The sequence below is a fragment of the Triplophysa dalaica genome, chromosome 9 (genome assembly GCF_015846415.1).
Source record: "Triplophysa dalaica isolate WHDGS20190420 chromosome 9, ASM1584641v1, whole genome shotgun sequence".
Taxonomy (NCBI): domain Eukaryota; kingdom Metazoa; phylum Chordata; class Actinopteri; order Cypriniformes; family Nemacheilidae; genus Triplophysa; species Triplophysa dalaica.
In genome coordinates, this window is record NC_079550.1 from 2,937,890 (window position 1) to 2,964,834 (window position 26,945).

Sequence of the window (26,945 nt, forward strand, 5' to 3'; positions counted from 1 at the left end):
AAATTTCACACAGGTTGAGTGGTGAAAAGAGGCTGCCTGCAATGAACAGATGTGGGCTGGCCATCGGAAGCACTGGAACCTAGTAGCTTTATTGTATGCCCATTGTACCAAAGTGATATGATTATGTCAGAATTTGGCAAATCAAGAATGTTTTTCATCTGTTTTAAACTGCATTACGAAAGCAGCATGTTCGCGCTGCTCACCCAGCACATGCAGGGAGAGTATCTACAACACTGTCCCCATTGACAGACATACAGAATATTTTAAACACACTGAAGCGCATAAACCTATTCAAGAAGCTTATTTTACTGGCTTGTTGATGAACGGTAAACAAAGAACTGCTGTGAGCTGCAAGAGTGAATCTTCTATATATCTTTATTTTATATTTTTCAGTACAACAGGAATTTGTACAAGTTGATTTTTGCTTACAGAGAATAAAATAAGTCAAGTGAAATAAAGAGAATTGCAATAAAGTATTTTATCTTCTTAATGTTCCTGTCACATAAGCATAGAATAATGAAAAAACACTTTAATATGCCAAGCCATCAGAACCAAACCGAAAACTGTGGGTAAAAAGCTGAGGTTTGATTGTTTACTGATTTGTTGCATGCCTAGTGCTAAGACTAGGGATACAAGTATTTTAGAAGCCGCTTGAATGCATTCTTAAAACTCAAAACCCTGGTTGAGTCTCTCGTTCTCTCATCCCCATCTGCTTTCACAAGAACACAGAAAGCTCAACTTCTTCACATCCTATAGCAGCTCCCGACATCTATATCTGTTGTAATACTGAAATATTAATATAAGCTTATCTCCAAACTGTGTTCTCTTTCTCTCTTCTCTCTGTACTCTACACAGACTTTCAAAGAACTCAAGCTTATGTTAATGTATAATTAATTCCTGCAGCAGTATTTAAAGCAGGATTAATTATAATTGGGCTCATTTTCATCGAGTGAGGCCGTGTAATCATTTGAAGGGGAGTCAAGCTTTTATCACACTTATCAGTAGTTTTTAGAATCTATAATAGGAGCGTTCATGCACCGCTCACGTGCTGTAATGTGCTGCAGTCAGAGCTCATGGAACGGCAGGTTCTCGCTCTGCTTTTCAATGGTGTTGTACCTTTTTATTTTAGCAGCTCGCTCTTTAACAGACTAATTTATGCACGGTCAGTCACCCTGCGTTTCTGCGAGTCATTTACATATGCTTTTCTGTTCTAGCAGATGCTGTCTTGCTTACAAAAGTATACAAATCACATAACAAACAACTTTGTGAAAGTGAATTAAAAGCTAGTACAGAAAGGATGAGAAAAATCTGTCTATATATTCTTGGATGGAAGTGAGCTGGGTATAGAGATCCGAAAATACATCCATCACGGTACTTTGTTTTTACTGCAGAAAGAAACGTCTGAGATATCAAGTTCAGAAAACAAAGCTAGACAAGTAAGAAAGCAAGAAAACAAAATAAAAACCCAAAGTATTACTGTAGAATTGATGAAACAAACAAACACTATAAAGTTAGTCCTGTACTTTTTGCCTGTGTAAGAAACATTTTAAACGAGGCATGAATTAAAATCACAATTTTAACCCAAGCTTTTGTTATATAAGAGGGAATCGTATTCACGCGAACATCATTTTAGTGTCAGAACTGAAAACACCCTTGTTACTGAGATTACATCTGTTAGTGACACCAGGCCCAGCGAACGCCAGGTTCTGGAATGCACCTACATTGATAGGTTGAACACCACCTCGACAGAAAAATATCATCAACTACTTCTCTAGCCCCACTCCCTGGTTCGCGCATGACAGAACTGAAGTAACACAAGTGGCGCAGAACCAGATAGAGCGAGCAAGCAATAAACAAACATGCCGTTAAAGATAGCTAAATATTGTGCCATCCCTGGTTGTGGAAAAATACAGTACTGCATAACCTTCCTTCAGATTCCGATATTAGGAATGCAGGGTCAAAATTTTTAAAGATCATGTGGGAAAAACATGGAGCGTTTGTTCGTTTCATTTCTCTGAGGATTTCTTTGTGAACAAGGCACAGGTCGACACTGAATTTGTGGAGAGTTTAAAATTAAAACGTAGCAATCTTATGTGAGTAAAACATTTGTGTACTATGCGTCACTATTGCTTTGTTAGAGATCGCTTGATGTGCCCTGAGCACTATTCGCATGAGATAAGTATTACGTGGGGACCTCTAGTCATTTGTTTTAATTGTAGAGGTTGTCTGTGATCTTAAGCCCGTGCAAATCGGGATCTCTGTGATTTGGTGGGCTCATATATAATTTTTTTATCAAATGTTTGCGAATAATGGAGGCTGTTTTGAAGTGTTTTGGTATTATTTCGAGTGCTGGGTGATATCCATAAGTTACCGGGAGTCTTCCATTTGTTTATTTATCATGGAAACTCTCGTAACATTTGAAAGTTACAGTCATATATTATTAAACGCAATACAAGTATAGGCCATGCAAACTATACGCAAAGCCTTGCCATCATATCCAGGAAATAAGTCAATAAATTTGAGTAAAATCATCCCGTGTGAATGCGTCACATGAAATACTTATGTGGGGAGGTAATTTATAAATCACAGGAGGTATCCAGAAAATACTAATGCTAAAAATAAGTAAATATATATTTCCCCATGTTTTTCTCTTTGACTTTCTTTTTGAAGACCACTTCAAAATATTTTTTTCTGCTTTTGAAATGTACTATTTTTGGGTATGTGTTTAGGTAAAATTATTATTTTTCTTTCATTCTGTGAACAACTTACATTATTTCTTCCAAATTTTAAATAAAAATCTTGTTTCTATTTTTATTATTTGCCCAAAATGAAAACTGCAGAGACATGTGAAAATAAAATAAAAGTTAATCTGTATTTTAATTAGTGGTGGGCCGTTAACGTGCTGCGTTAACGTGAGACTCTTATAGCGCGATAAAAAAAATGTTGCCGTTAATCTATTCTCAAAGTTGGGTTGGGAGCTGGGTCTATACTACGCAAGCTATGATGACTTTCACCTTGATATTGTCGCGCGGATGTATACCTAGCTGAATTGCACTGTACCGGGCGAGAACGAGATTTTTCAATTTGCGTCATTCGGGCCGCCTCATCATCTCATGACCAGGGCTTCATTCGTGCGATTCGCGCCGCAAGTAGGTCTATCGCGTCTTTGCATTGACTTAACATGTAAATCACTTGCGCTTGACGCGCCATTCGCATTTGGTCTGAACACAACATAACGTTACTGTGAAATTACCACATCAAACGTGACGTGCTAACATGGATGCAGCTTTGAAGCCGCCGGGTTGCTTCAGGGACAATTTATTTTTAAGAAGCTTCCCAATGGAAACATCGACAAGACTAAGGTTGTTTTCACCTTGTGCAATGCGAAATTGGTTTAAAAAAAACTTTCTCTCAACAGGTAGTGGTCTAGCTTTAGTTGAAACCAGTAAATTTGTATTGGCACCTAATGTATTATGGCTCCTGTATGACATATCGCTTGTTGCTCCCTAACTCTTTGTAAGTTGTTTTGGATAAAAGCTTCTGCTAAATGATTAAATGTAAATGTACTGTAGGAGCTCTTCCAGTCTCAAGTACCACCTAAACGCAAAGCATCCCTTAGCTAATGCGGAAGTAGACACAAGTACATTTTATTGAACATAATTAATTTTTATCACCAATTATCATAGTAGAACAGCTTTCTCAAGCAGTTTGTGATGCATTTTGGAAACAGGAGATGAGCCCCTGGTCTAATGCGCCACCTGGCTTGAGACACCCGTTCTCAAAGACTTACTTTTAGTCATTATTTGGGTAGCACACATATTCTGAATGCCTTCGGCAGAATTCAAATGAGCCATTTTAATCTAGATTAATCTATATTAATTCCAAGATTAATCTATGCCCACCACTAATTTTAATGCAAAGAAAACAAATGCAGATTCACTTTAAAGCTATAATATAAAGCTTTTTTAGCTATCTTTAGCTTTTTAGCTTAATTTTTTAGCTATATATTTTTTATGTGATAACCTTGATTTTGATCACATGTGATTTCATGTGTCTTGTCATGCTGTTAGTCTTTATGCCACTCACAGGCTTTGACTTTGATGAAATTTAACACACAATGGACTGCAATCACCACAATACTGATGATTACATCAGCCATACGCGGGGGGGGGGGTGTTAGGGTTGTGGTGGTGTTTGTTGGGATGGGTTGTGGGGTGGATATAAGGGGGTTGTATTGTCATTTTTTAATAAGATTTTTAAGTGCAAAACACGACACCAATGGAACAGCAGCTAATCAAATGAAAAATATGGATTTTGTTGGAATTTCAGATTATCATGAAAATTAAATATGTTGCACTCGTCTCACGATCCCAATGCTCCAAGTCATAATTAAACTTCTAAAATGATCTGCAGTTGTTTAAGTTTTCTGAAAGGTGCACCTTTCCTTATACAAACTGGATGCGTGTCCATCGGAAGCAAAGCGTTTGTGTGTCTGGTGTTTTGGTTTTAAAACATGGAGGATTGAGAAAATAAAGAGGGTTATTAAGAGAGATAAAGTGCAGGGATGCGAGTTATTAGAGCTTTCATAAATAAGAAAGGTCAAAAAGCAGATACAAGCAATACAAAAGTAATCCCGGCAGCTCCAGACAAAACATTGACGTATTTTGAAGCAAATTGATCAGTCTCTAAAATAATTATTAAATATCATCTGTAAACTACAGCTTCTGCAACTGAAACTTCGGACGAATATCAATTGCACCCAAGTGCAACCTTACTCACTCAGAAAAGTAGAGCTCTCAAAGTGGATATTCGAAAGGGACATTAGCAACTGTCTCTCATAAAATAGCCGTTTCAATCAAACGGGTGACCTGAATAATAAATATCAATGCCGTTTTCTCTTTGACAGACACTTTGCAGTCGTCCCTTTCAGCACTGGCCCAAACATGACGTTTAGAACATGATTCTGGTTGGCCCGAGGACCAAAAAAAACAACGCGGTTAGCTGTTATCTTGATTCTGGTTGGCCAAACGAATCTAGGTGCTGGACCAAAGACATTTCAGACACTCGAGAGTAGATGACTTAGACTAGTTTGCAGGTTTGCTTATTTTATTTTCTGTGGTGGTATAAGAAGCAAAATGAAACAGTAAGGCCCATAGACAAGTAATAAATTTACATTTAGTCATTTGGCAGACGCTTTTTATAGAGACAGAGAAAGTGCACAGCAGATCAATGTTAAAGCCTTGATCGGCCTGAATGATACATCAAATCCACAAATGATCCATAATCTATAAATCAATGAGCACTAATCTGTTCATCTGAGCCTGTTTTAGCAAAATATCTGGTCCGAATTCACAGAGGAGCACTTTACTGTCTGATAAAATACCATTTTTATCTTACACACAGACACAACTGCTCACTAAAGCCTCTTCAACACTCTGAATCTACTTAAAAAAAGCCTTTCTGTTTAGGATTACACTAATGGTCACATAAAGATCAATGACATTAATATCTGCCATTTGTGTGTGTGTGTTCTGGTGTCATTAGTTCCTTCATTATCTTCGTAATGATCTCAGTTCTTCTGGTCAATTCTTCTCCAATTGTGTAACTGAATGTCAAAGTGACAAAGCAGTTTGTGAATTTGGTTATAAATGGCCCTCATGAGACTAATGTGTTAGTGTGTGTGTGTGTGCGTGTATCAGATTCAGAGAAACAGAAAGACAATGATGGTAAAATGTCTTTGAGATTGTTCATGTTCTACAAATGAATTGCCTGTGTGAACATGAAGACAAATGACTCATATAGCAGAAAAACAATACAGGCACATACACACACGCACCCTCACACACTATTCAATATGTGTCTCAGAAAAGTAGACCATTTCTGTGCTTTCATCTGTGTTTGGCAGTGAATGTGCTGGAAAGTTTCATTAACAGATTCTGTCAACACGTCTCACACTTCAAAAGTGAGATATCGCTCTTTTTTTTAAAGGCTCATATCATGTCAAACAAGATTTTTGCTCTTTTAAAGCAGTCACAGTTGTGGCTGTTTAGAACAAAAAACTTTTATTCTTTGTCACTTCCATTGGGAAGATCATTTTCAAAGAAAAGTTTTGCTGCAGAAAACCTGGACTAACATTATAATTGGATTTAAAAAATAAAAATGCTGTGTTCCATTGTAAAACCATTCTGCGTTATTTTCAAATACTGGTGTAAGCAGACATAAAGACTCTGCTGCACTCTTACAAGGTCTTGAGTCAGAAAAGAGCCATCCGTTCGCCCCCCGCCCCTTTACAAATGAGGTTCCTGTGTCAGAATCAACAGATTGAAGAAGGAACGACTGGTCTGACAAAACAGATGATCCTCTGCTGTTCAATATTTCCATATGGTGAAGGGATGAGAGAGAGTTATGAAATCTGTCTCTCTGTGTCGGTATAAATCATGTGATAATTCAGACAGACGTTTAGAAGACGGAGATTGCATTAATCGAAACATCTCCTTTATTGACAGATTATTTTTACCAGTGACGGAAAATCTAAACAGCCCTACGTCATTTTGATGGATTACACTGAGAATAATTTGTAAAACATGCCTGAAACGCCTCATGTAACCACACCCCACAAATCTACTTAAATTTGATTAAGACCGTCCAAGTGTATGCAAATAAGGTGGCCGTACATGTCACTACAATAGCTTTGGAACCTGAAGTTCCATATATTGTAAGAGCGTTACATTTCCGTCACACGCTTGCGGTATTCGACCAACCACTACACACTAGTTAAATGGCCAATCATAACAGTAGCACACCTCACTTATAAGAGCTGATCTTTGTAAAAAATCTCTGCGTTTCTGAGAGGCGGGGCAAAGAGAAGATACAATCATGCAAGGTATGTAGAAAATACAGCATTTTTGAACCTTAAAATCGTGTCACATTGCATTACATCTGAAACAAATGATAATATTCGTTTTAGCCATGTCATATGACCCCCTTAAGTAAAGATCATGTTCCATGAGAATATTTTGTAAATTTTATACCGTAAACATATAAAAACTTTATTTTTGTGAGTAATATGCTATCCCAAAGTCTGCTTCTGTACAACATTAAAGGCAATTTTCTCAGTATTTTGTAATGCTATATTGTTGTAATGGTATTTTTATTGTGTAGCGATTGGGGTGTAAGAAAAGCACATTATAAATGCAAGGTATTATTATTTATATTTTTTTACAACCTCAGATTCCAGAGTTCTAAATAGTTGTACCATATCATTATATCTTCCTATCCTAACACACCATACATCAATGGAAAGCTTATTACTTCAGCTTTCAGATGATGAAAAAAAATAGAAAAAATGACCCTTCATCGTTTCAGACATTTGTGTTTGTTAAAAACCGAAACAGGAAGTTCTTCTGGGCCAGCGTTGGACAAGCTTTGTTTCCATCTTCTGATGCGGTCTATAGAACTTCAAGTTTTAATTAAAAGATATAAACTCTAATGGGAAATTCCAACATTTCTCACATTCTGCCAAGACCATGTTTACATTTCACCTAAGAAAAAATTCTTTAATTAAGAATGCAAAATGAAAGAGCAACCTCTGATAAACCACGCTTTCTTCCGGGTGAACGGAGTACAGCAGTAAAGTTAACATTGTGCCCTAAAACCGCAGCATCACAAATGAAGAGGCAAACGTCCACTTGCACTAATGATCTATTTATATCAGTCAGGGCTATTGATCAGACCCTTACGCAGTTTTCATGTTAACTACCCAAATCAAGTGCTCTCTGTGGTAACATATTGATTACTCATGGTAGACACAACAAGTGTAAATACTACACAAGACAGGTGGACGTGATCCTGATCTTTGTTTTAAGAGGAATTGTTTATCATTGTGTTATTTTGTCATTTTTGTGTTATAAAATAAAGGCAATAGCAATAGCCTAATTTGAAAACTGTACCAATTATTATTATAAACCGGCCGACACATCATTCTTATCCTGACCAAAATCACTTCACCAAAATTACAAATTCTGAATATACAGAACTTGAGGAAGAACGGAATTCAGCATCATTACTGGAAGGTTGCCCAAATCCGATCGGGACCTCTCTTCACCCACTGCCAGCAAGACCTTGCATTAAACATGTCTGTAAGCAAACAAGCACACAGCAGAACATGTTCTCAAACACATCTGCTAGATGATTTGACAAAACCCTTCCTTCAAAAATCACAGCAGAACGAGCAGAGGTTTTATATATGAACCACACTGATAATACGCCTATGACCTTAGGGCTGGGCAGTATAACCAAAAATGTATATAACAGTGTTCTCCAGGTACATGGCGGTATTTTTAAAAACAAATTTTCTACTGACTGAGGGAGGATATAGTGCTGTTGATTAACTTAATATGCCCTTGTTTACTGTCATGGTGACAGTATCCCCTATCCTAACTGCAAAGTTTAGAATTCTCTAACAAATGAATGGCACGCAAAGGTAACTTGCATACATAATATTTAAGCAAATAAATAGAGACGAGGGCAAGAAATGAACTTTTTTCCTTAGAAGCACTGGTGCTCCCAATTTCAAGAGTTAGGAGTATCCACCCAAAAATGTGTAGTTGAAAACAAAATAGTAACAACAATTGTACCATTAAACATGCATGTGATGTCTGTTGTGTTTTACAAAGTCACAATGGATTCGTGATTTCCTGAAATCAAATTTTTAAATCATAAAACAAAGGCTTAAATTAGATATGTGGGAGGTAAGTGATCGGATCATGCAGTCAATCCTCATTACTGACCCTTATTTCTAATCATAGCATATATAGAGAAACAGTTCAAACTAAAAACACATCATATTATATGCTTATATTGAGCAGATATGAGGGGAACACGATCGTTTTTTGAAAATGTTTGTTTGTAAGTATATTTAATATAACGTAATGCGAACTTGCAATTGCTATACTTGTGCAGCTGTTCTGTTTACAAGCGATATTTTAAAAACAAATGGAAATATTCAACATTATTGATGGGTTGATTTGATTTTCATTTTCGAAGTCATGCAAACTACATGTTAATCAGTGGGTGTGGATGAGCGTCTGCATTACTGGGAATGCCCACAAAAACGTCATATTATTCGAATTTGTTGCATGGTTCAGGACACGCTATAGAGGCTGTCCAAGCTTTAGTTTGTTCGTCTGTTAAGACGTCTGTTAACTTATCAGAGATGCAGAACTGTCATGGTTCCGCCATCTTGTCTTGTTTATTCTTGATCTTGGGGCGGAGCCATGACATAGTCTAAGGTTCTTTGTAGAGAGAGGGGTTGGACCTTAGTGATCCTCTCACTCTCTCTCCGTGTCTCGTCGATGTTTCCGCACTTTTGTCTCGTTAGCTTTGCCTTAGTGTTTCATTACCCACACCTGATCTCTTGTTAATGATCCTGTGTTTGTTCCCTTTAAATACTCCTCTTGTTTCATTGTCCTGTGTTGGTCATTGCGTCAGCACATACATTTGTGTGTGTTTATTCCATGTCCTGTATCTGTGTCTCTCCCTGTATTCAAGTAAGTGTAGTTGTGTGTTAGTCCATTGTAGTCCTGTCAAGTATTGTATTAAGTCTTTGTTAGTTCAAGTGTAGTTAGTCTAGTTCCTGTGTACTGTCATTGTTATTGTTATCTTGTCTTTTTTTACCCCCTCGTGGGTCTTTGTTTTGTGTTTTATTAAAGTCTTTTTGTTACCCCGTACCGCTGCCTGCATTTGGGTTCTTCCCTCAGTTTCATGACACAGAACACCACGCAACAACTTTTCGGTATTGCACCAGGCACAGTCAGTCATAATAATTACAAAGAGCTAAGAGTAAGTGCTTAACAAGGTCTACACACGTTCATATGAATGTTTTCTTTTCCCCCATGGCACGGTGGCACATGCCTGCACTTAATAATCCGTATTAGATGTGTTTTTGCTATGACAGCTGAACTTCAGGGAGGAATTTAAACAGGTGCATAACTTAAAACATACATTCATAACATAGTGCAGTGCTTCGTATAACTATTGGCTTTATCATAATTAAGTATGCTGGGCTCATTTGAAATGCATACTGAGTAGATGTCGACCGATATGCGTTTTTCAGGGTTGATTACCGATACCGATTATTTACATGTGAATTCGACCGATAACCGATATATATATATATATATATATATATATGGTGTAAAAACGTAAATTTATATAAAAATTAAGAACACGGGCTCTGAAACATTTGAAACATTTTTAATTGTGACTGAGAAATCTTAATCATAACACTTATTATGACAATAACATGTTTATGAAAAAACATATTAATAATAAGAAAAGAAAGATGGGAGTACCCAGCAGAATTCTGTGAACATTTTGTAAACCACCACTGCTTTATTTATTGCACCGCATTGTATTCTGCCTCTTTCTGTGTTTTATTTGTCTTACCTCATGTAAAGATGCTTGGAAAGCAAAATGCATTGTAAAAACCACTAAATAAAAAAATGAATTGAATGGAATAAATTAAATGTATTTATGGAAAAAACTATGTTCTAATGACTTAGGCCTAAACATTGCATACAATACTAGAACTATTCAATTAATCATTTTGCTCATCATTGGATTAACTAGCACAATTTGAATTTATATAAGTGTCAATAATTGAATTGCCTTCATAGCTTTATTGTCTATGTTGTTGAAAAGACTGCAAATGTTTTTTCCGCGTTGATCGGACTCGTGACTTAGTCCCAACAAATCAGAGGGGCAGTGGGCGGGCATTACTCTAGGCAACAAACTAGAGTGACGTGTTTTCCGACTGCTCTCACTAAATCCTTGGCTGCATCAAAGCCAAATAGCGCATGTAGAAAATCTCCATAAAAGGCAAGGAAGGAGGCGGGAACCGGCAAACATTTAAACATTTAATAACAGAAATAATAAAAACCGATGGCCCCTCACGGACGACCGCCGGCGAACAAAACATAAATACAAAACACAAGAACATAAATACATATACAAACACTTCGTGCCCAGACCTCTCCCTTCGACGGTCCGGTCGCTCGTTCCTTTTATATGCTCCCTATCTCCTACGTGATTTGAGCCCGGTGAGCGCACAGCTGGTACTAATTCACAATTACTCGAACCACGGTCTCGCCCCGCCTACTCTACTACAGCGCATTTCAAAATTAATTGACTTTATAGGCAAATCGGTTTTGAAAATGACCGATATCAATTATCGGCTAAATCCTTAACATCGACGCCGATAATCGGCCAGTTCGATAATCGATTGAACACTAGCCCATTACTCTCATATCGCTCTAGTATGACTGTGATATTATAAATGGATTGGTCTGCCCATCGCACAAGTCACATTAAACACACCTAATAACCCTCAACCTGAACATTATGATGGATTCTATTTTGCTGAGAAAGATCAATTTGATTATGTTATCTTAAAAGAAGTCACAATGTAATGGTTGGTAATGGATGGTAATGTACAATGTAAGCGCAGGCCAGCGGGGGAAATTGACGCTCCGGCATGGTTCAGGGCACACTATAGATGTTGGGCTCTCCAATGCTTTAGTTTGTTCGTCTGTTCAGACATCTGTTAACTTATCAGAGATGAAGAACACCACACTGCAACTTTTCGGTTTTGCGCCAGGCACAGTCAGTCAGAATCATTATAAAGAACTAAGACCAAGCGCCTGCCAACGTCTACACACGTTCAATCGAATAAAGAGATATGACGTTTTTGTGGGCGTTCCCAGCAATGCAGATGCTGATCCACACCCACACCAGCTACTACACTCTTTTGGAGTAACACAATACATCAATAGACCTACTCATCGACTTAATCATACACTAGACTTGATTATATCTCACGGAGTCGATCTAACCAATATTGATATTATACCTCAAAGCGACAATGTTACAATCAACATCTTATAACATGTACACTGCGCACTGCAGAAATCAGTCGTATATCTCGTTATCGACAGGGTAGAACAATCACCTCAACTACTAAAGATAGTTTCGTAAAGAACTTGCCAGATCTGACTCATTTAATAACCTTGCCAACAAATACAGAATCGCTCGATGACATGACCAGCAACATGGGCACTATTTTCTCCAATACTTTTGAAGAGGTTGCATTTATTTAGTCAAAAAAGATTAATGAAAAGATCATAGCACCATGGTACAATAGCACCACCGGCGCCCTAAAAAGAGAAACACGTAAACTGGAGCTCAAATGGAAACAAACCCAATTAGAGGTCTTTACAATTGCATGGAAAGAGAGTGCAAACTGTTACAAAAGGCAGTAAAAGCAGCAAAAGCCGAGCACTTCCGTAACCTCATAGAAACTAACAAAGACAATCCAAGGATTTTATTTAGTACAATTGCTAAACTAACAAACAAACAGACTTCACCTGACCTGGCTATTCTGCCGGACCTTGGGAGCAATGAATTCATGAATTTTTTACAGAGAAAATCGAAAAATATGACACAACATAGTAAAAACGACCATCACCCAAAAAGAAAAGCTACAGTGATTTTCTCCTATAAAGCAGGAAGATTTAATCAAACTTATTGCAGCACCCAAACCGACAACATGCTTATTAGACCCCATTCTGACTACTTTATTAAAAGAGTTACTACCTGTTGCAATTGAGCCCATTTATAGCATTATCAACTCGTCAATTAATCTAGGCCATGTCCAAGGACCCTTTAAACTTGCCGTAATTAAGCCACTTATCAAGAAAACAAACTTAGACCCCAATGAACTTGGAAGTTATAGACCGATTTCAAATCTCCCGTACTTGTCTAAAATACTAGAAAAAGTATTGTGCACTCAGTTGTGTACTTTCCTACAAAATAATGACATACACGAAAAGTTTCAGTCTGGCTTTAGACCGCATCATAGCACTGAAACTGTGCTCGTTAGAATTACAAATGGCCTTCTTATTGCATCAGATAAAGATAACATCTCACTCTTAGTCCTGCTTGACCTTAGTGCTGCTTTCGATACTCTAGAGTCTAGACCAAAAAATACTATTAAATCGTCTACACAATCATACCGGTTTTCAGGGACAGGAACTACAATGGTTCAGATCTTACTTATCAGACAGATATCAATATTTCCATTTAAATGGGGAATCATCAAATAGGGCTGAAACGATTAGTCGACATTGTCGACAACGTCGACAATAAAAAATTGTCGACAAATATTCTTGTTGTCGAGTAGTCGTTTGATTACGTGACTTAATTTAAGGGCCTGCAATATCACAATTTGACCGCTACGGCACTGCAGCGCTAGAGTGTAATGCAGCCTTCCCGAATGCTATCGCAGTAGAAGGACACGCAGCGAGAATTATGGCGGAGTACAAACGAATGTGAACGAGTAAAGTGTGGGAAAGATTTACCAAATTGAAAACAAAAAAATGCGGTTGTGTAATGCAAGCAAGGCAGAACTTGCCTTTCACATCAGCACAACCTGCATGCTGGAGTATTTAAAAGGAAACATCCCGGAGAATGAGCCGAAGAGAGGCGAGTGTTCTCAATCTAGACCTAACTAACTAATTTAACGGTAAATCTTTTTATGAGAGAATGCAATAATAACAGTAATGATAATAACAACAATAATCATATAATTACAGTTATGTTTTTATTTGTTTTGCAAAGTAAAAAGCTTTGATCGAGTTTAAAAGTCAAGCCTGTTTTGATTATTATAACACTATTAGGTATTACATGAGCGGAAAATGATTATAAGAGAGGGAAGTTAAGTGATTGGAGTCTTATATTATCTTATATAATCTTGACTTTATTTTAAAATATTTTCTTCTGTTTCTTGCTCTTTTTCAATAACTCTTTCACAGACATCATTGATGATTTATCTCGTCATTTAAAAAAAACGGTTCCCCGCCAAACGAGTTATAACGGCAATGAGTGGTTATACTGTTGTACGGCAGGTGGCGCTGTTACACACATTTCGGGAAAATACAGAATCCTAGAACCTAAGTTTATTTCTTATCGGTTTTTAATGATTGTTCTGAGTGTAATCTGTGCGGAATCTTTGACAAAAAAAAAACTAATTGACTCAAAATTATCTTTTAATCAAAGTGATGCATTTTTGAAGAAACCTACCCACATCTAAGGAGTGATAAAAAAAGATCTAATCAAGATTGAAGAATACGGTTTTGTTTGTTTAAAAGCAGAGACTGTGTTCTTTCATTGGACATATTGTTTGTCCATATATTCTTTACAGAAAATGTAGTGTGAGCCATCAAAGTTTGGTTAAAATGTAAAAAAACGCTGGCGTAGGCTGGCAACTTTTTTTTTAAAAAAGGCTGACGGGGATAGAGTTAAACTGAACTGTTTTCATATAAATGCTGCTTAATGCTTCTGTCAAGAGATTTGTTTACATTTTAAAAAAAAATGCCTTTAATGTACCTGATTTATTTATTTTTATTTTTATTTAAAAGTTTCTAGAGAGAGAGTATTTGTGTGATTCGAGTTGGACAGAATCAGCAAACTTAAAGAGAGTAACCAGTTGGTTCAAGTTCATTAAAGCAAATTTCAAAAGCTGAATTGATTTTATTCATTACGTAAATTATCTATAACTCAATGTTTTAACTAGTTGCAAAAGCTGAATAATCATTAAAAATGTACTGATTAGTCAACGAAATAATAGCCGATTAGTCGATTAATCTATCTAATAATCGTTGGATTAGTCGACTATCAAAATAATCGTTTGTTGCAGCCCTATTCCTGATACTATTCGAGGGTCAGACACACTCTCCCAATTTAAATCTAGATTAGAGACACTACTTTACAGCCAAGCTTTCACTTAATGCATGGTTAATGAACAGCAGCTATGCTAATTATTCTCTTTCTGCCTCCGCCTAAGGATGCATGTCACATTAATGCTGAAGTTAAAATACTTGGTATTTAATGCTAAACTTACATCCCATGTCAGCAGTTTGAAGTTATAGCTGCATTCAGTGGCCCTGATTGGAGGTTCCTGGGTGAGTGTTTGTGGGGAGTGGGGGGGCTTGTTGGTTGTGGTTGGGGGGGCTTGTTGGTTGTGGTCGGGGGATTCATTTGCTGGGGCTGTGTGGGTCCGGTTTGGTGTTGTTTTGTGGTCGATGTCGGACAACAGAGGAATAAAGTTACAACATGCCATTACTGTTTCCCCTGGTTGTTCCTCCGTTTTCTGGTGTCGATCGTGGAGTGGGAGAGGGTTGAACCTGCACGGTTTTCAACGAATGGGACTTTCTGGGTTGCGGATGGTGGGCTCTCCCTCTTCCTCGTGGATATTTGCTCGGTGGCTTTTGGTTGGGGTCACTGAGTGCAGCTATTATACGTCAGTGGGGATCTGGCCCTCCCAGCTGAGCCTGGTTTCTCCCAAGTTTTTTTTTCTCCATTAATCAATCTTTGGAGTTTGTTTTCGTCGCCACAGCAGGGCAGCGTTGCCTTGCTCACTGGGAGACTGCATTTATTTTTTTAATTAGATATTATTTATTAGAATGATCTTGCTCGTTCTATAAACACAACACACTGTGCTGTGTTTAACCTTTTCTGTTTTTCCTGTAAAGCTGCTTTCGAACAATGCACATTATGAAAAGCGCTATATAAATAAACTTGAATTGAATTGATTACGTGAGTTTTGCATGACTTTGAAAATGAAAACGAAAATGAAATAAATGAGAAGATAAAAATCTAACTTTACATTTTTATTTGAATTGTGTCAGAAATATTGCGTTAGCAATATTAAAATCCTTCGTAAAAATTCAGTTATGTTTAATGAAATTGTTAATCTGATTTGAATTTTCATCATTTAATTCATTTATTTAAATAAAAAAGGCGCGGATAGAATACATTTGTAAAAATATGTTAACCTGCATGTGTGTTGTTAAACGCAAATTGTTAATATTTATGGATTAAATTAAATCAGTAGTCTCCCAGTGAGTAAGCCAGTGGCAAGGAACCAAAACTCTCCTCCGGCATATTAAAATAGCACAAATAGAAAATGATGTGCGATATAAATTCTGGTCAACTACAACGTAAGTAAAAATGGAGCGCATTGCATTGTGGGATTATGTGTTCTACGCAGGGTGCCACTTTGCTTGCATACTAAAACAATACTGAAGGTGTTGCTAGTCACATTTCAGATTCTTCCTGAACACTGCAGATGAAGTATTGTGACAGTGGGCTGTCTTTGTTATAAATTAGAAAACTGTAATGAGATATAAGAAATTTAGCACAAGACAGTATTATTAAAAACTCACTTCTGGCCGATTGATCTATATCAGCCTCTTCAATCACACCCACCAACAACAGCTTCAACATCTTTGCGTTTTTTTTTTTTTTAAACTAGAATATCTTCACATCCAAATATAAAATGTAGTTAAATACAGCCACAACAATCACAACAGCTTGTCTCCTCCAAATAGATATTTCACATTGTCATTGTTCTGAATTTCTAAATAAAGCGTGACTCTTCATGCATGTGTAATCCTTAGGAATTACGGCAGTGTAAAATGTATTAGACTTCCATAAAATGACAGATGTCAGATTGTCCTTGCGATCAAATCTTGCTTCTCTCTTTCCAATCTAACGTGTGGCTCTTTTGAGTTTGTTGATTATTAAAGATCGTAATACAATGTCTTGCTAACATAGAAATGCAAAGGACAAACCGATGAACATGTTTTCAACCGGACTGACTAGTGACAACGTTAGTCATGAAAGACTGACCCTCTCAGAGAGAGAGAGAGGGAGAGAGAGAGAGAGAGAGAGAGAATTCTTCCTCTGGAATCCATGAACATCTACATTTTTGAACAAAAGACAAAAGAGAGCTGATCTTTGATCTTTCAAACTTCAGAAAACCCTATTCAATGGAGATGTGTTTCAAGAGAGAGAGAGAGGGAGAGTGTAAACTATATCATAGTGCATAATTTTCTCTAAAGCGAGTTCATTTAAAGTTTTATTGTTTTTTAAAGTGAGCTAAACTCAACCGTACAGACAATGATTTTAAACTAAGTTCACTCTATCTAGAGATGTTTAAAGTTGTTTTTGCTCTAAACCTGATCAAACACATGTAGTTAGTCATGGGCGTAAATCCCGGGGGTGACGGAGGGGACATGTCCCCCCTATCCTAGGGGTTGTCCCCCCAAGTCATTAAAACTCACACAGTCTATTGTGATAAAGATATTTATGTATAACTAAGCTAATTGTGTAATTAGAAAAAATAAACAAACAATAAAAATGTGTTTTAAGTTTAGAAACAGTTGAGTTCCCCCTCCCCTGCCTCACAGTGGTTTGGCCAACTGCCTGCTCTCCCCATTCATCTCACCTGGCTACACATTATTCAGGTATGCGGGTCAGTTTGTCAGGGGCTGTTAAACTACAGTAAGAAGGCTAATTTATTCACTTTAAATAAAGTGATTCTCTTTAATGTAGTTGATGCTGATTCATTAATAAATTAGCTGTGGCAAAAAAGACTGATTACCGATGTATTTTTCCATGGATCTGCTATGTTAGCGATTAAAACATTACTAAGCTTCCCATGCATAGTTTTATTTGTGGTGACCTGGCATGATGTTAACATTAACGGCCACAATAAGCCACCGATCCTTGCCATTTAGGTCCTGTGTCACACACAGTCGCGCACATACCCGTGACAATTTAGTGAATTTCAGAATCCTTTTGTCGAAAAAAAAGGCATCTATTTTCTCAGCATCTATTTTGTGCAGTGTGTGCGCAGCAGATAAGATAAACATTTCGTACAACACAGAATTTAAGCATCTGTCACTGTTTCTGACTGTTTGGGTACACAAACATGAACATAGTTCGATGACCGAGGCCACTACTAGTGCACTACATGGTAAATAACCACCACTCTTTAATGTAGATTTATGGTGACTTTCTCAGACGATGTTGAAGTTTATCAGGATAAAATTTCAAAAGTGACTCATTGTTAACATGTAGTATCATGGGTAGTGTGTTATACTTGTTTCCTGTCTTGATAACAGAGACAAAAAAAGATGTAAATGGAAAAAGCTTTATTAGGTGTTCACTTATATTGCAGTATGTGACACTTCAGTTCAGTTATAATATGACTGCAAGTCTGCATGATGAACCTAACTCATATTGTCGCTTTGTGACGTAGTAAGTACAATTTTGACTGTATTATTTGTGTCCCTTTCAAAAATTGCTCTTGAGAAATTTTATGTTTATTGTTCCCCCCTACTATTAAATGAGATTTAGGCCCATGGTCATGGTTCAGGATTACATACAATTATCTACATTCAACTCTACAGAGGACGGTGGCTCTCGGATAGGACACTCTGCTTGAAAATTGTTTTGGACCGATCACGAATGAAGTGTTTTACAGTAAGACTCTAGCGAGATGAGACCACAGAATCTGAACTCCGGCCCCTATCGACATCTTGAAGGTGATTCGCCATCTTTCTCAAAAGTCTCAAATAATTTATTCATTCCTCATCTCTGAACCCACAGATGGCTAGATGGCTTGAATCTTATAATGTCTCTCTCTCAGGCACTTTGCTAGTAGACCCAATGGTCGTTTAATTTTGAGTGGATATTTTTAGATGAAGATAATCGAGGTGGAAACTTCCATCTGTCCTCTGCACATTCCAGCTGCTCCGCTTTTCAGCAGAAAAAAAAGAAAATTAGGGAAAAAGCCACATATTGGCATCATCATAATCCTGAACCTTGCTTTGAAAAACACAAACCGAACGCCTAAAAGCATCACATTAGTTTTGTAATGTTTGGACATAACACCTCGGTTTCATAAGAGGCCAAAAGCTTAAATAAATACAAACTAACTTTACTTAATCATACGATGATCTACCCAGGATTCATACGCAAGAGTTTTTTTATTATTTGTGTATGCTAATAAAATTTGTACAGTCATGCTAATTTTTTTTCATAAATCACAATCCATAAAACACATCCATGGCTGCTCGAATTTATTCACAGCCTTTTTCTCTGAAAAACCTATCAACTAAATATACAATGCAAATCATACGTCAAAAAAGTAGAAATTATTATTAGGACTCATTGGCAAATAACAGCCTCTCTCTCTCTCTCTCTCTCTCGCTTTCTCTCTTTCTTTCTTTTAAAACACTGCAACAAATCTTTCATCTTACTTCTATTACTAACGACTTGATCAGTGAGAGAATGTAACTCGCCCAATCTACTTTTCTTTTTTAATTTGAATTTGAGGCCAGCATGGCCATTTAATCTCACATGCCCCTCAAGGAGCCTCTCTGTGGCTTCATACATGCCTGGCCATTTCCTAATGGCAGAAGATGCAAAATTAATGACCGCAGATCCGGCGACCATGTGCGGGACACATCTCTAAACTGACAGTGACAGTTAAGCGGGAAATGCAGTTCTGGAAGATGGAATCCAAAGACTTTCCCACAAAGAGATCCATAACATCAGACACGCAGAAACTCCCGGGGCTTCATCTGAGCTCTCGTGATACATTATGAGCGCATGTAAGCACTTTGAAGTGCTCTGTAAATGGACTGTGCACTAGATATGACAACAGCGCATATTTGTTCTTTGGGGTCGTCACAGGGATGTTCCAGCAAATGGAATCACACACATGCATGTATTAATCAGACATATCTAAAAAAAAAAACATATCTGAACATAACCACCTGTACATTAATGTTCACAGTATATAGCCTTCTGTATATATTGTTCATATTACATATCGACTGTCATATTTTCATAGAACATTCCTTCTGTAAAGTTTTTTTTTTCATAGTACAAGCCCATTTATAGTATTTTCCTAATATTGTATTCTGTATTTATTAACACTGTATATCCTGCACTTGCTAATTGCACTTCTGGTTAGACCTAAACTACATTTAGTTACACTGTACTTGTATACGTGTAATGACAATAATGTTGAATCTAATCTAATATCAAGACGGGGCAAAAGAGAGAGAAAAATACACAAAATTCACCAAGATATTACGAATTCTTGGTTAAGCATACACAATAATGACTCATTTTGGACAATAGACTTTATTTCCTTTCCGATAATGAAGACAATCAGATGGGCAATAAAACAAAATCAATAAGGTCATCAAAGACACTGTGCTGCACTGAGAAACAAACAAACAATAAATGATAGGGGTGGAAAGGTTGGGGAATTTGTCACCTCCAAATACTTGAAATTCTACAATTTAGGAAATTTTACAATCAAGGAAAACTGAAAAATGCTCCTGCTCTGCAACAGTCGAAAATTTAATTCTATATTCCTCGCGTGTAACAGGAGACAATTTTAAAGTTCATGGATTGCCACAGAAAAGACGGTCACTTTCTCTTCTCAACAAATTTGAACAAGAACCAACTGCTTTAAACAACCAATTATGCAAACTTGAACAAACCATGATGAACTGAAAAACACTACACAAATCCACAACCTGAGACTTTTGAGAGAAACGACATCATGACACCAGTAGGGAATCGTATAGCGTCTATCATACGCTATAACTTGAATTCCACTGTGGTTGGCAAAAGGAAATTGTGTGTTTGTATTTGTGTGTGTGTCACGTGGAGCAGTGCTCTCCATAATCTCGTTGGATTAAAGCTCTCAGACTTGAGCCGTCCGTCTCTGAGCCGTGTCTCTGTGTATCTGCTTCCTATCCATGACACAATTTGACAAAATAAAGCTTTGTGTTGTTCAGATAATACACACAACAGTTGTGTGCCAAAATATACAAACAATCAAATCCAGGGTATGCGTATGTGTAAATCACTAACAAGTAATTTTAAGAGATTTTAAGAGGAGCTGGCCAGAACAAATTTAAAGCAATATTATACCACACACACACGTACACACACACAGTGGACAGAACTTTTATCTTTCATACACAAGTTAAAATGTATATACTTTTGGTTCAAAAAACACATAAGTGATAAACCTACCGTCGACACAAAAGAAGAACAACCAAGCAATCCGTAGATCAGAATTGTGAAATTTCAGCATTTTCTGTCGGAAAGTCGCCGTGTCGTTAAATTCAAAGTCAGTCAGAATTTCTACACAGTTCTCCACAAAGCACAAAGCGTCAAAAGTCCACCTAAATTCGCGACAACGCGTCTTTACCATCCGCGTAAAATTCCCTCAGACAACTCGGGAGCGCGCGCGGATCTGCCGACAATGTGTCCGGTTCAGTGTGTACCGGAGGGTTCGATTCTGTTCTACAGCACACATCCAACCGTTTCCTGCGCTGCGTTCACATGACTGTGAGACTGAACCGAAGAAACGTGCGCTGGATCCGAGAGAGGACCGTGACCGCTGCCGCCGTGATTGAGAACCTCACTGACTCACTGACTGACTGACTGACTGACGGTTGGCCTGTTGCCTGGAGACCGCTGACGCCATCCGAAGCGCGAGGTAACTGTGCTCCCCTCTTGCTTGACTAGAGGCAAGCAAGCACAGACGTACGTAATGCGGCGGTGCCGCGCCCCGGTGTGACCGCGCTTCACGCCAGGTGCGCGCAGGATGGGTGAGAATGAGACTTTATGGAAGTCTAATAGTGAATCTATAGAGCCTTTCCATAACATGTGCGGTTAGGATTTTACTTGCAAAACAAAAAAAGGCCTAACAAACACATTAAGTATACATATTACTGTAGCTCAGTGGTAAGACCATTGCGTTAACAAGGTTTTGGGTTCGATCCCAGAGAATTGCAAATACCTATTTAAAATGTATAGGATAAAGCAATGTAAGTCGCTTTGGATAAAAGCGTCTGCAAAATACCTAAATGTAAACGTACTATACAGTCATTTCTTTATTTTTTCCACATTTTAAAGTACCTTTCAAAGTTGGAATAATATTGCTAATATCATATCATATCTTTAAATTTTTACAAATAATATTAAATATTTAAGCGTACGCCTAGAACACTCATTTAAAGATCATGTGAAACATTTGTCACCTCAATTTAGTCAAGTATCCATTAAAAGGAAGCAATTTACCAAATATCTTTAATTTCTTGGTAATACGATTATGTGGAGACATTAATTGGTTCCCATAATGTAGCGTTTACCCTTACCATGCACACATGCATGCACCATGCAAGTTCATAATTGTGTTCAATTGGTTAATCATTAAACAATAGGGTCTAATTTTGACAGCTCAAAAATTAACCCTTTAAAAACGAAAACTGATCAATAAATGAGCTGATCAATAAACCTGTTTGAACTGAGAATCAATATATCCTGTTAAGCATCAAGCTTACAAATAAAAAAATCTCAGGGTACTCTGCACATGTGCTGGGTTGTGATTTTGCTGATGTTCTGATTTCTGATCAGACTTCACTGATCTCAGAATGCCTAAACAAGCAGAATTTATTTTTTCCCGATTAAACTTTTAGCATTTCTACTGCTCTATTTAATAAAATATGCAAGCCGAAGATTGACGGGGTGTGGCTGGAAAAAAAACACTGCAACATGTATTTATCCTGCGGACATTTGAAACGGAATGAGAGAAAAAGACATGTCATCGTCTGACGGACAGAGAGAGATTTCTCTCTTCTACGCCTACGGGCAACAATGGGTCCATTCTCTTATCTTTGGCACAGTTTTTTCTTAGCCCAGCAACAGGTTTAAAACACAGGTTGGAAGCTGAAGCCCTGCTGTTCAGATGAATTATCTATGCTGGTCTCAAATATTTACGAATAAGCATACAAATTGTGCTTAAAAGAGACAGATCTGTGGTAAAATCACTAAAATGAAACGTTCCTGTGTAGTAGACGCAAGGTTGTGGGTTCGAGCCCGGGGGATTGCAAATACCTATGTAAAAAGTATAGGATAAAGCAATGTAAGCCGCTTTGGATAAAAGCATCTGCCAAATGCCTAAATGATGCTGCCAAGCCGGTCACCAAGAGATCTTTTACTTGACCCTTACAAGGGAAGACACTTTAGCATCTATGCTTTAACCTAAATTATGGACATGCAATATTTTCTTTATATAGTGAAATTCAGCAAAGAATCAAAACTCTGTTATGCTAAATTACTTTAGTGAACTTTGTTAGATTTGGGACAGAGGTTTGCTTCGATTGTATAATTTATCAGTGTTAAGAGCATTGCATTAACAACGCAAGGTTCTGGGTTCAATCCCAGATAGTTGCAGATACTTATGTGTAAATGTATGTCACAATGCGCTGAAAGTCGCTTTTGATAAAAGCTTTGCCAAATGGCTTAATGTAAATAACTTGTCTGAAGGTTGCCATTCAGAACCCATAACATGACAAATTCAGAATGTCTAAAAAAAAGGAACTTGATTGGATTGTAAGATGTGAAGCATTGAATTTCGTTTATGTTTTGTTATAACAGGCACCAATGATGAGCAAGTGTAAATTTTGCATCTCATTAAAAAAGAAAAATCAATAAAATTTATTTCTAAATATTAAACCATACACCGTAACTCACCGAAGTAATAGGTCACCAACTATCAGCCAGTAAAATTAGTTTATAAAAAGACTAAATGGAAACAGAATATTTAAGGAGCCATGTTTATTTAAGCAGCAAGCACATTTACACAAAATATAGATCAGCCACATTTTCTTCAGTGTTCAGAGACAGAAAAGTTTTCACATGTGAGTGGCGCCACCTTGTGAAGGTCTTTTGGATTGCATCCTGGGTCTCTTCCATGGGGCCTTGGACTTCTTTCAACTGGTTTGATTTTATTTAAGATGATCAGATGGTGTTTCACTAGATAAATTAAAATGCAGGAATCAAGTATTGTGTAAATTTCCTCAGTCTTGCTTTACTCCTATAACACAAAAGGGAAGAGAAATTGTCAAATTTAAGTAATAGAACACACACATAGTAATGTCTCGATATTTGCAACAATTAAAAAGAAAACTTATTGTATACCGTGTTTTAAGTCACAGCATCCTTACTAAAGTGATCAAATAAACCGTGAAGGCGTCTGTACGGTATCAGAGTGAGATTTTATGAGAGCTCTGTCATTCTCTCAGCAGCGAGCATTTACTGACAGACATGATTTTATCATTACAGCATCTGTTTGCTGTAATGTCCTACACGAGTTGACTACAAAACACAGCAGTACGTACTCTGAATTCTGAAAGGGCAAATAACACGAACAAAATCCCTTTACTGGACTGATATCTTTACAATTTATTTCAAAAGTCATCTCTCTGTAACGTTGCACATTCATACACGTTTAAAATTCATGTAAAACTTAAATTGGTAAGCTTGGTAAAAATACACTTGGTCAATTATAGCAGACACTTTGAATAGTGATGAAGACTATTTGTCCCTTGATTCAAATGTATAAACAGTCGGGTCTCAGAGAAGCACATAAAATATTAGCTGACCCACTTCATGTATTGCATATGGAGTACGAATTGTTACCATCTGGGAGAAGATACAAACTCCCAATGTGTATGTATAATCATTGTAAGAAGTATTTTATACCCATTTCAATCAAAATGTAAAATGATGAATGCCTGTTGCAATTTTTTTGTTTTGTTGCGTTTGTGTCTTTTTAAAGATTGGTCAATGTAAACACCTTGAGTCCAACACAAATTCCCCCCTGGGGGACAATAGACTGCATTTAGTTTTGTTTTTAATAATAAAAAAAACAAGTGAGGCATCTGCAAAATATATTACTATTGATTTTTTACTTTTCCAAGGGTTAAGACTAAGAGTCATGGGTACACATCATGGGTGACGAGGACACCCAAAGTCTGGATGGAGGTGCAGCATTATTGAGTGCTGTTGTGAGCGTGACTGCGATTATAAAAACAAAATATGTAGAATAAACCAGTCTGTCCACAATACCAGGGGTTAGACCACAGCGGTCCATGACTGAGAATACTTGACATCGGTCCAGCAGTAGACACCGTTTGCATACTGACAGAACAGGTTACTGTTTCGTTGACAAGCTTTCCGCATCATTATTCAGCGTGTTTGCATAAAGACCTCTCCCTCTCTATCTGAATAAAGTTCAGTTATTTTGTAAACTCTTTTGCCGGTGCATCTCAGTATCTCACAACGTTATAAACATTTAAATGTTGCATTGGAGGTGGAATACGCATCAGCACATCTAAAACGTTTCAGGACCACACCTCAAGATCAGCAGGTTTTACAAGAAAGCTTTATCAGGTGTTTATTGAGCCCAACCCGTGTCCATTTGGTTATGACACTTATCTGCCGAAGGTTCTCTGGGATCACAGGTGTGTTTTGTGCTCATAAACCGAGACTGCAACTTTGATTCCTTATATCAAGTGCAACACTATTTATTAATCCCGAATACACTTATAACATCCATATGTGTTCGTTACCTCATCACTGGAGGAGGAAGATGAACTGTGGCCACCCTTCTTGTGCTCTTTATCCTTCTTCTTCTTCTTCTTCTTCATCTTGTCCTTGTCCTTGTCTTTGTCTTTGTCTTTGTGCTCTTTGTCTTTGTGTTGGTCTTTATGGTCTTTTTGTTTGTCTCTGTCCTTGTCTTTGGAATCACTCTAAATGTTTAAAACAATACACATTAAAGATGCACAATTAAGACTTCAAATATATACATTATTTATGTAATATATCAAGATTGTCATGTTGATGTTACTGTAACAGAAGGAAAACACTGCAGTCGGTAAATCGACTCATATGATTACAATGTCGATAGTTTTGTTTCTGATTCAATCGTTTCAATGGATTATAATAATTTAAAAAGCTCACATTATCTTTGCTTTTACTTTTGTCTTTATCTTTTTTTCCAAATCCGAAGATTCCCTGCACCTCTTTCCCTTCACTCTTCTTCACCTCATCGCCTCCAACAGCTGCAGAGAAATATACACAGAGAAATCTTTCTAGTGTGAAATTAAGGGATTAAAACACCGATCGAGTGTCATAAAAAGTTACCTGCGTTCAGATCGAAGGACATGACGAAAGATTTCTGATCGAAACCTGACCGCTCGCCTCATAGGATTTCTTGTGTTTTTAAATCAGTTTCTCCTCCCTCCACCTGACCAGGTGAGCATGGGCGTCTTGAATATTCATTACGTTGTTTGTTCGACACACGCAAATCTATATTTAGAATTTTTGTGTCACACATTACATGTTATAGGCTATATGATTATATTAGGCTATATCTCATCGTATTAGCGATGATGTATCAGTAATACACGTTTATATTCAAGACATAGACCGCGATATAGAGGTGTGGTGAAGTGAGTGACTCGTTGCACGTCATCCTCATTATGTATATAACCAATGGGGTACGGCCCTTAGCGTATATCGACTCTGTGTTCATAACTCCAAGGATGCGTCATTGTCGAAAGCCCGCCCCTTGCCTTCATCCCAAGAGACCGCGGAGCCATACGGTTTAGCTGTTTTAATGTCGAGCCACGTTTTGCTATCATGTAGCAAAATGTGGCTCGACTAGTAGTGACTACGCCACCCCGAATTACCGGGGAAATAATCTAATAAACGGGACACAGTCCGTTTCCTCAAGAGAGGCAGGAGTCGTTAATTCACAGAGGCAAATGTAACGATTGCAATTACTCCAATTTTACAAACAAAAATAGGCATACAATTCAAAATAGCCTATAAAAATTGATCGCATTTTTACATGCTCGTGTTTAGGCGTCTCATGTCACTCGTGGGTTCAAGTACATTGTTTTTATTAAAATGCTCTTTAATAATATTTGATTAAAACACAGGCTGTATAAAGCAGAACTAGTTCTCTCTTTTGGCACAAATCTAAAAGGTGAGAAGTGATGAGATAAAAATGTCACTGTTATTACAGAAAACTTAACTTTTTGTCACTACACTGTAAAAAAAACCTATAAAATCTACTCAATAACATTGAGCTAACAATTCGCACTCACTTTAAAAGAGTATATTCTACCCCTAATTTTTGAGTAAAAAGCACCTAAATTTAT

The 26,945-nt window shown here is 37.3% G+C and overlaps 2 protein-coding genes across 3 annotated transcripts in view; both read right to left on the reverse strand.

Annotated features, from left to right (window-relative positions):
- The window catches only part of igsf11 (immunoglobulin superfamily member 11), a 148,062-nt gene extending 126,548 nt beyond the window's left edge, over nt 1–21,514 (reverse strand). The window contains exon 1 of one of the 2 annotated variants that reach the window (XM_056756566.1): nt 20,962–21,514. In XM_056756566.1, coding sequence (XP_056612544.1) covers nt 20,962–21,142 — 181 coding nt within the window. In that variant the 5' untranslated portion in view covers nt 21,143–21,514. The remainder of the gene's footprint in view (nt 1–20,961) is intronic. The other variant, XM_056756568.1, reaches the window with a different exon arrangement.
- A 2,022-nt stretch (nt 21,515–23,536) lies between these two features.
- On the reverse strand, nt 23,537–26,198 carry LOC130429078 (uncharacterized). The gene is made up of 4 exons (XM_056757445.1): nt 25,924–26,198; nt 25,741–25,841; nt 25,350–25,529; nt 23,537–23,812 (listed from the first exon to the last, which is right to left on the reverse strand). The coding sequence occupies exons 1-4, from the start codon at nt 25,943–25,945 to the stop codon at nt 23,807–23,809; spliced, it is 309 nt and encodes a 102-aa protein (XP_056613423.1). The 5' UTR covers nt 25,946–26,198; the 3' UTR covers nt 23,537–23,806.
- Between the last annotated feature and the right edge of the window lie 747 nt (nt 26,199–26,945).

What these genes read in the sequence shown, in the direction of transcription:
- LOC130429078 (XM_056757445.1), bottom strand. Translation starts at nt 25,945, where the DNA reads ATGTCCTTCGATCTGAACGCAG. An exon ending in GTCCTTCGATCTGAACGCAG is followed by an intron (nt 25,842 to 25,923) that starts GTAACTTTTTAT and finishes ATTTCTCTGCAG; the next exon opens with CTGTTGGAGGCGATGAGGTG. An exon ending in AAAGTAAAAGCAAAGATAAT is followed by an intron (nt 25,530 to 25,740) that starts GTGAGCTTTTTA and finishes TTAAACATTTAG; the next exon opens with AGTGATTCCAAAGACAAGGA.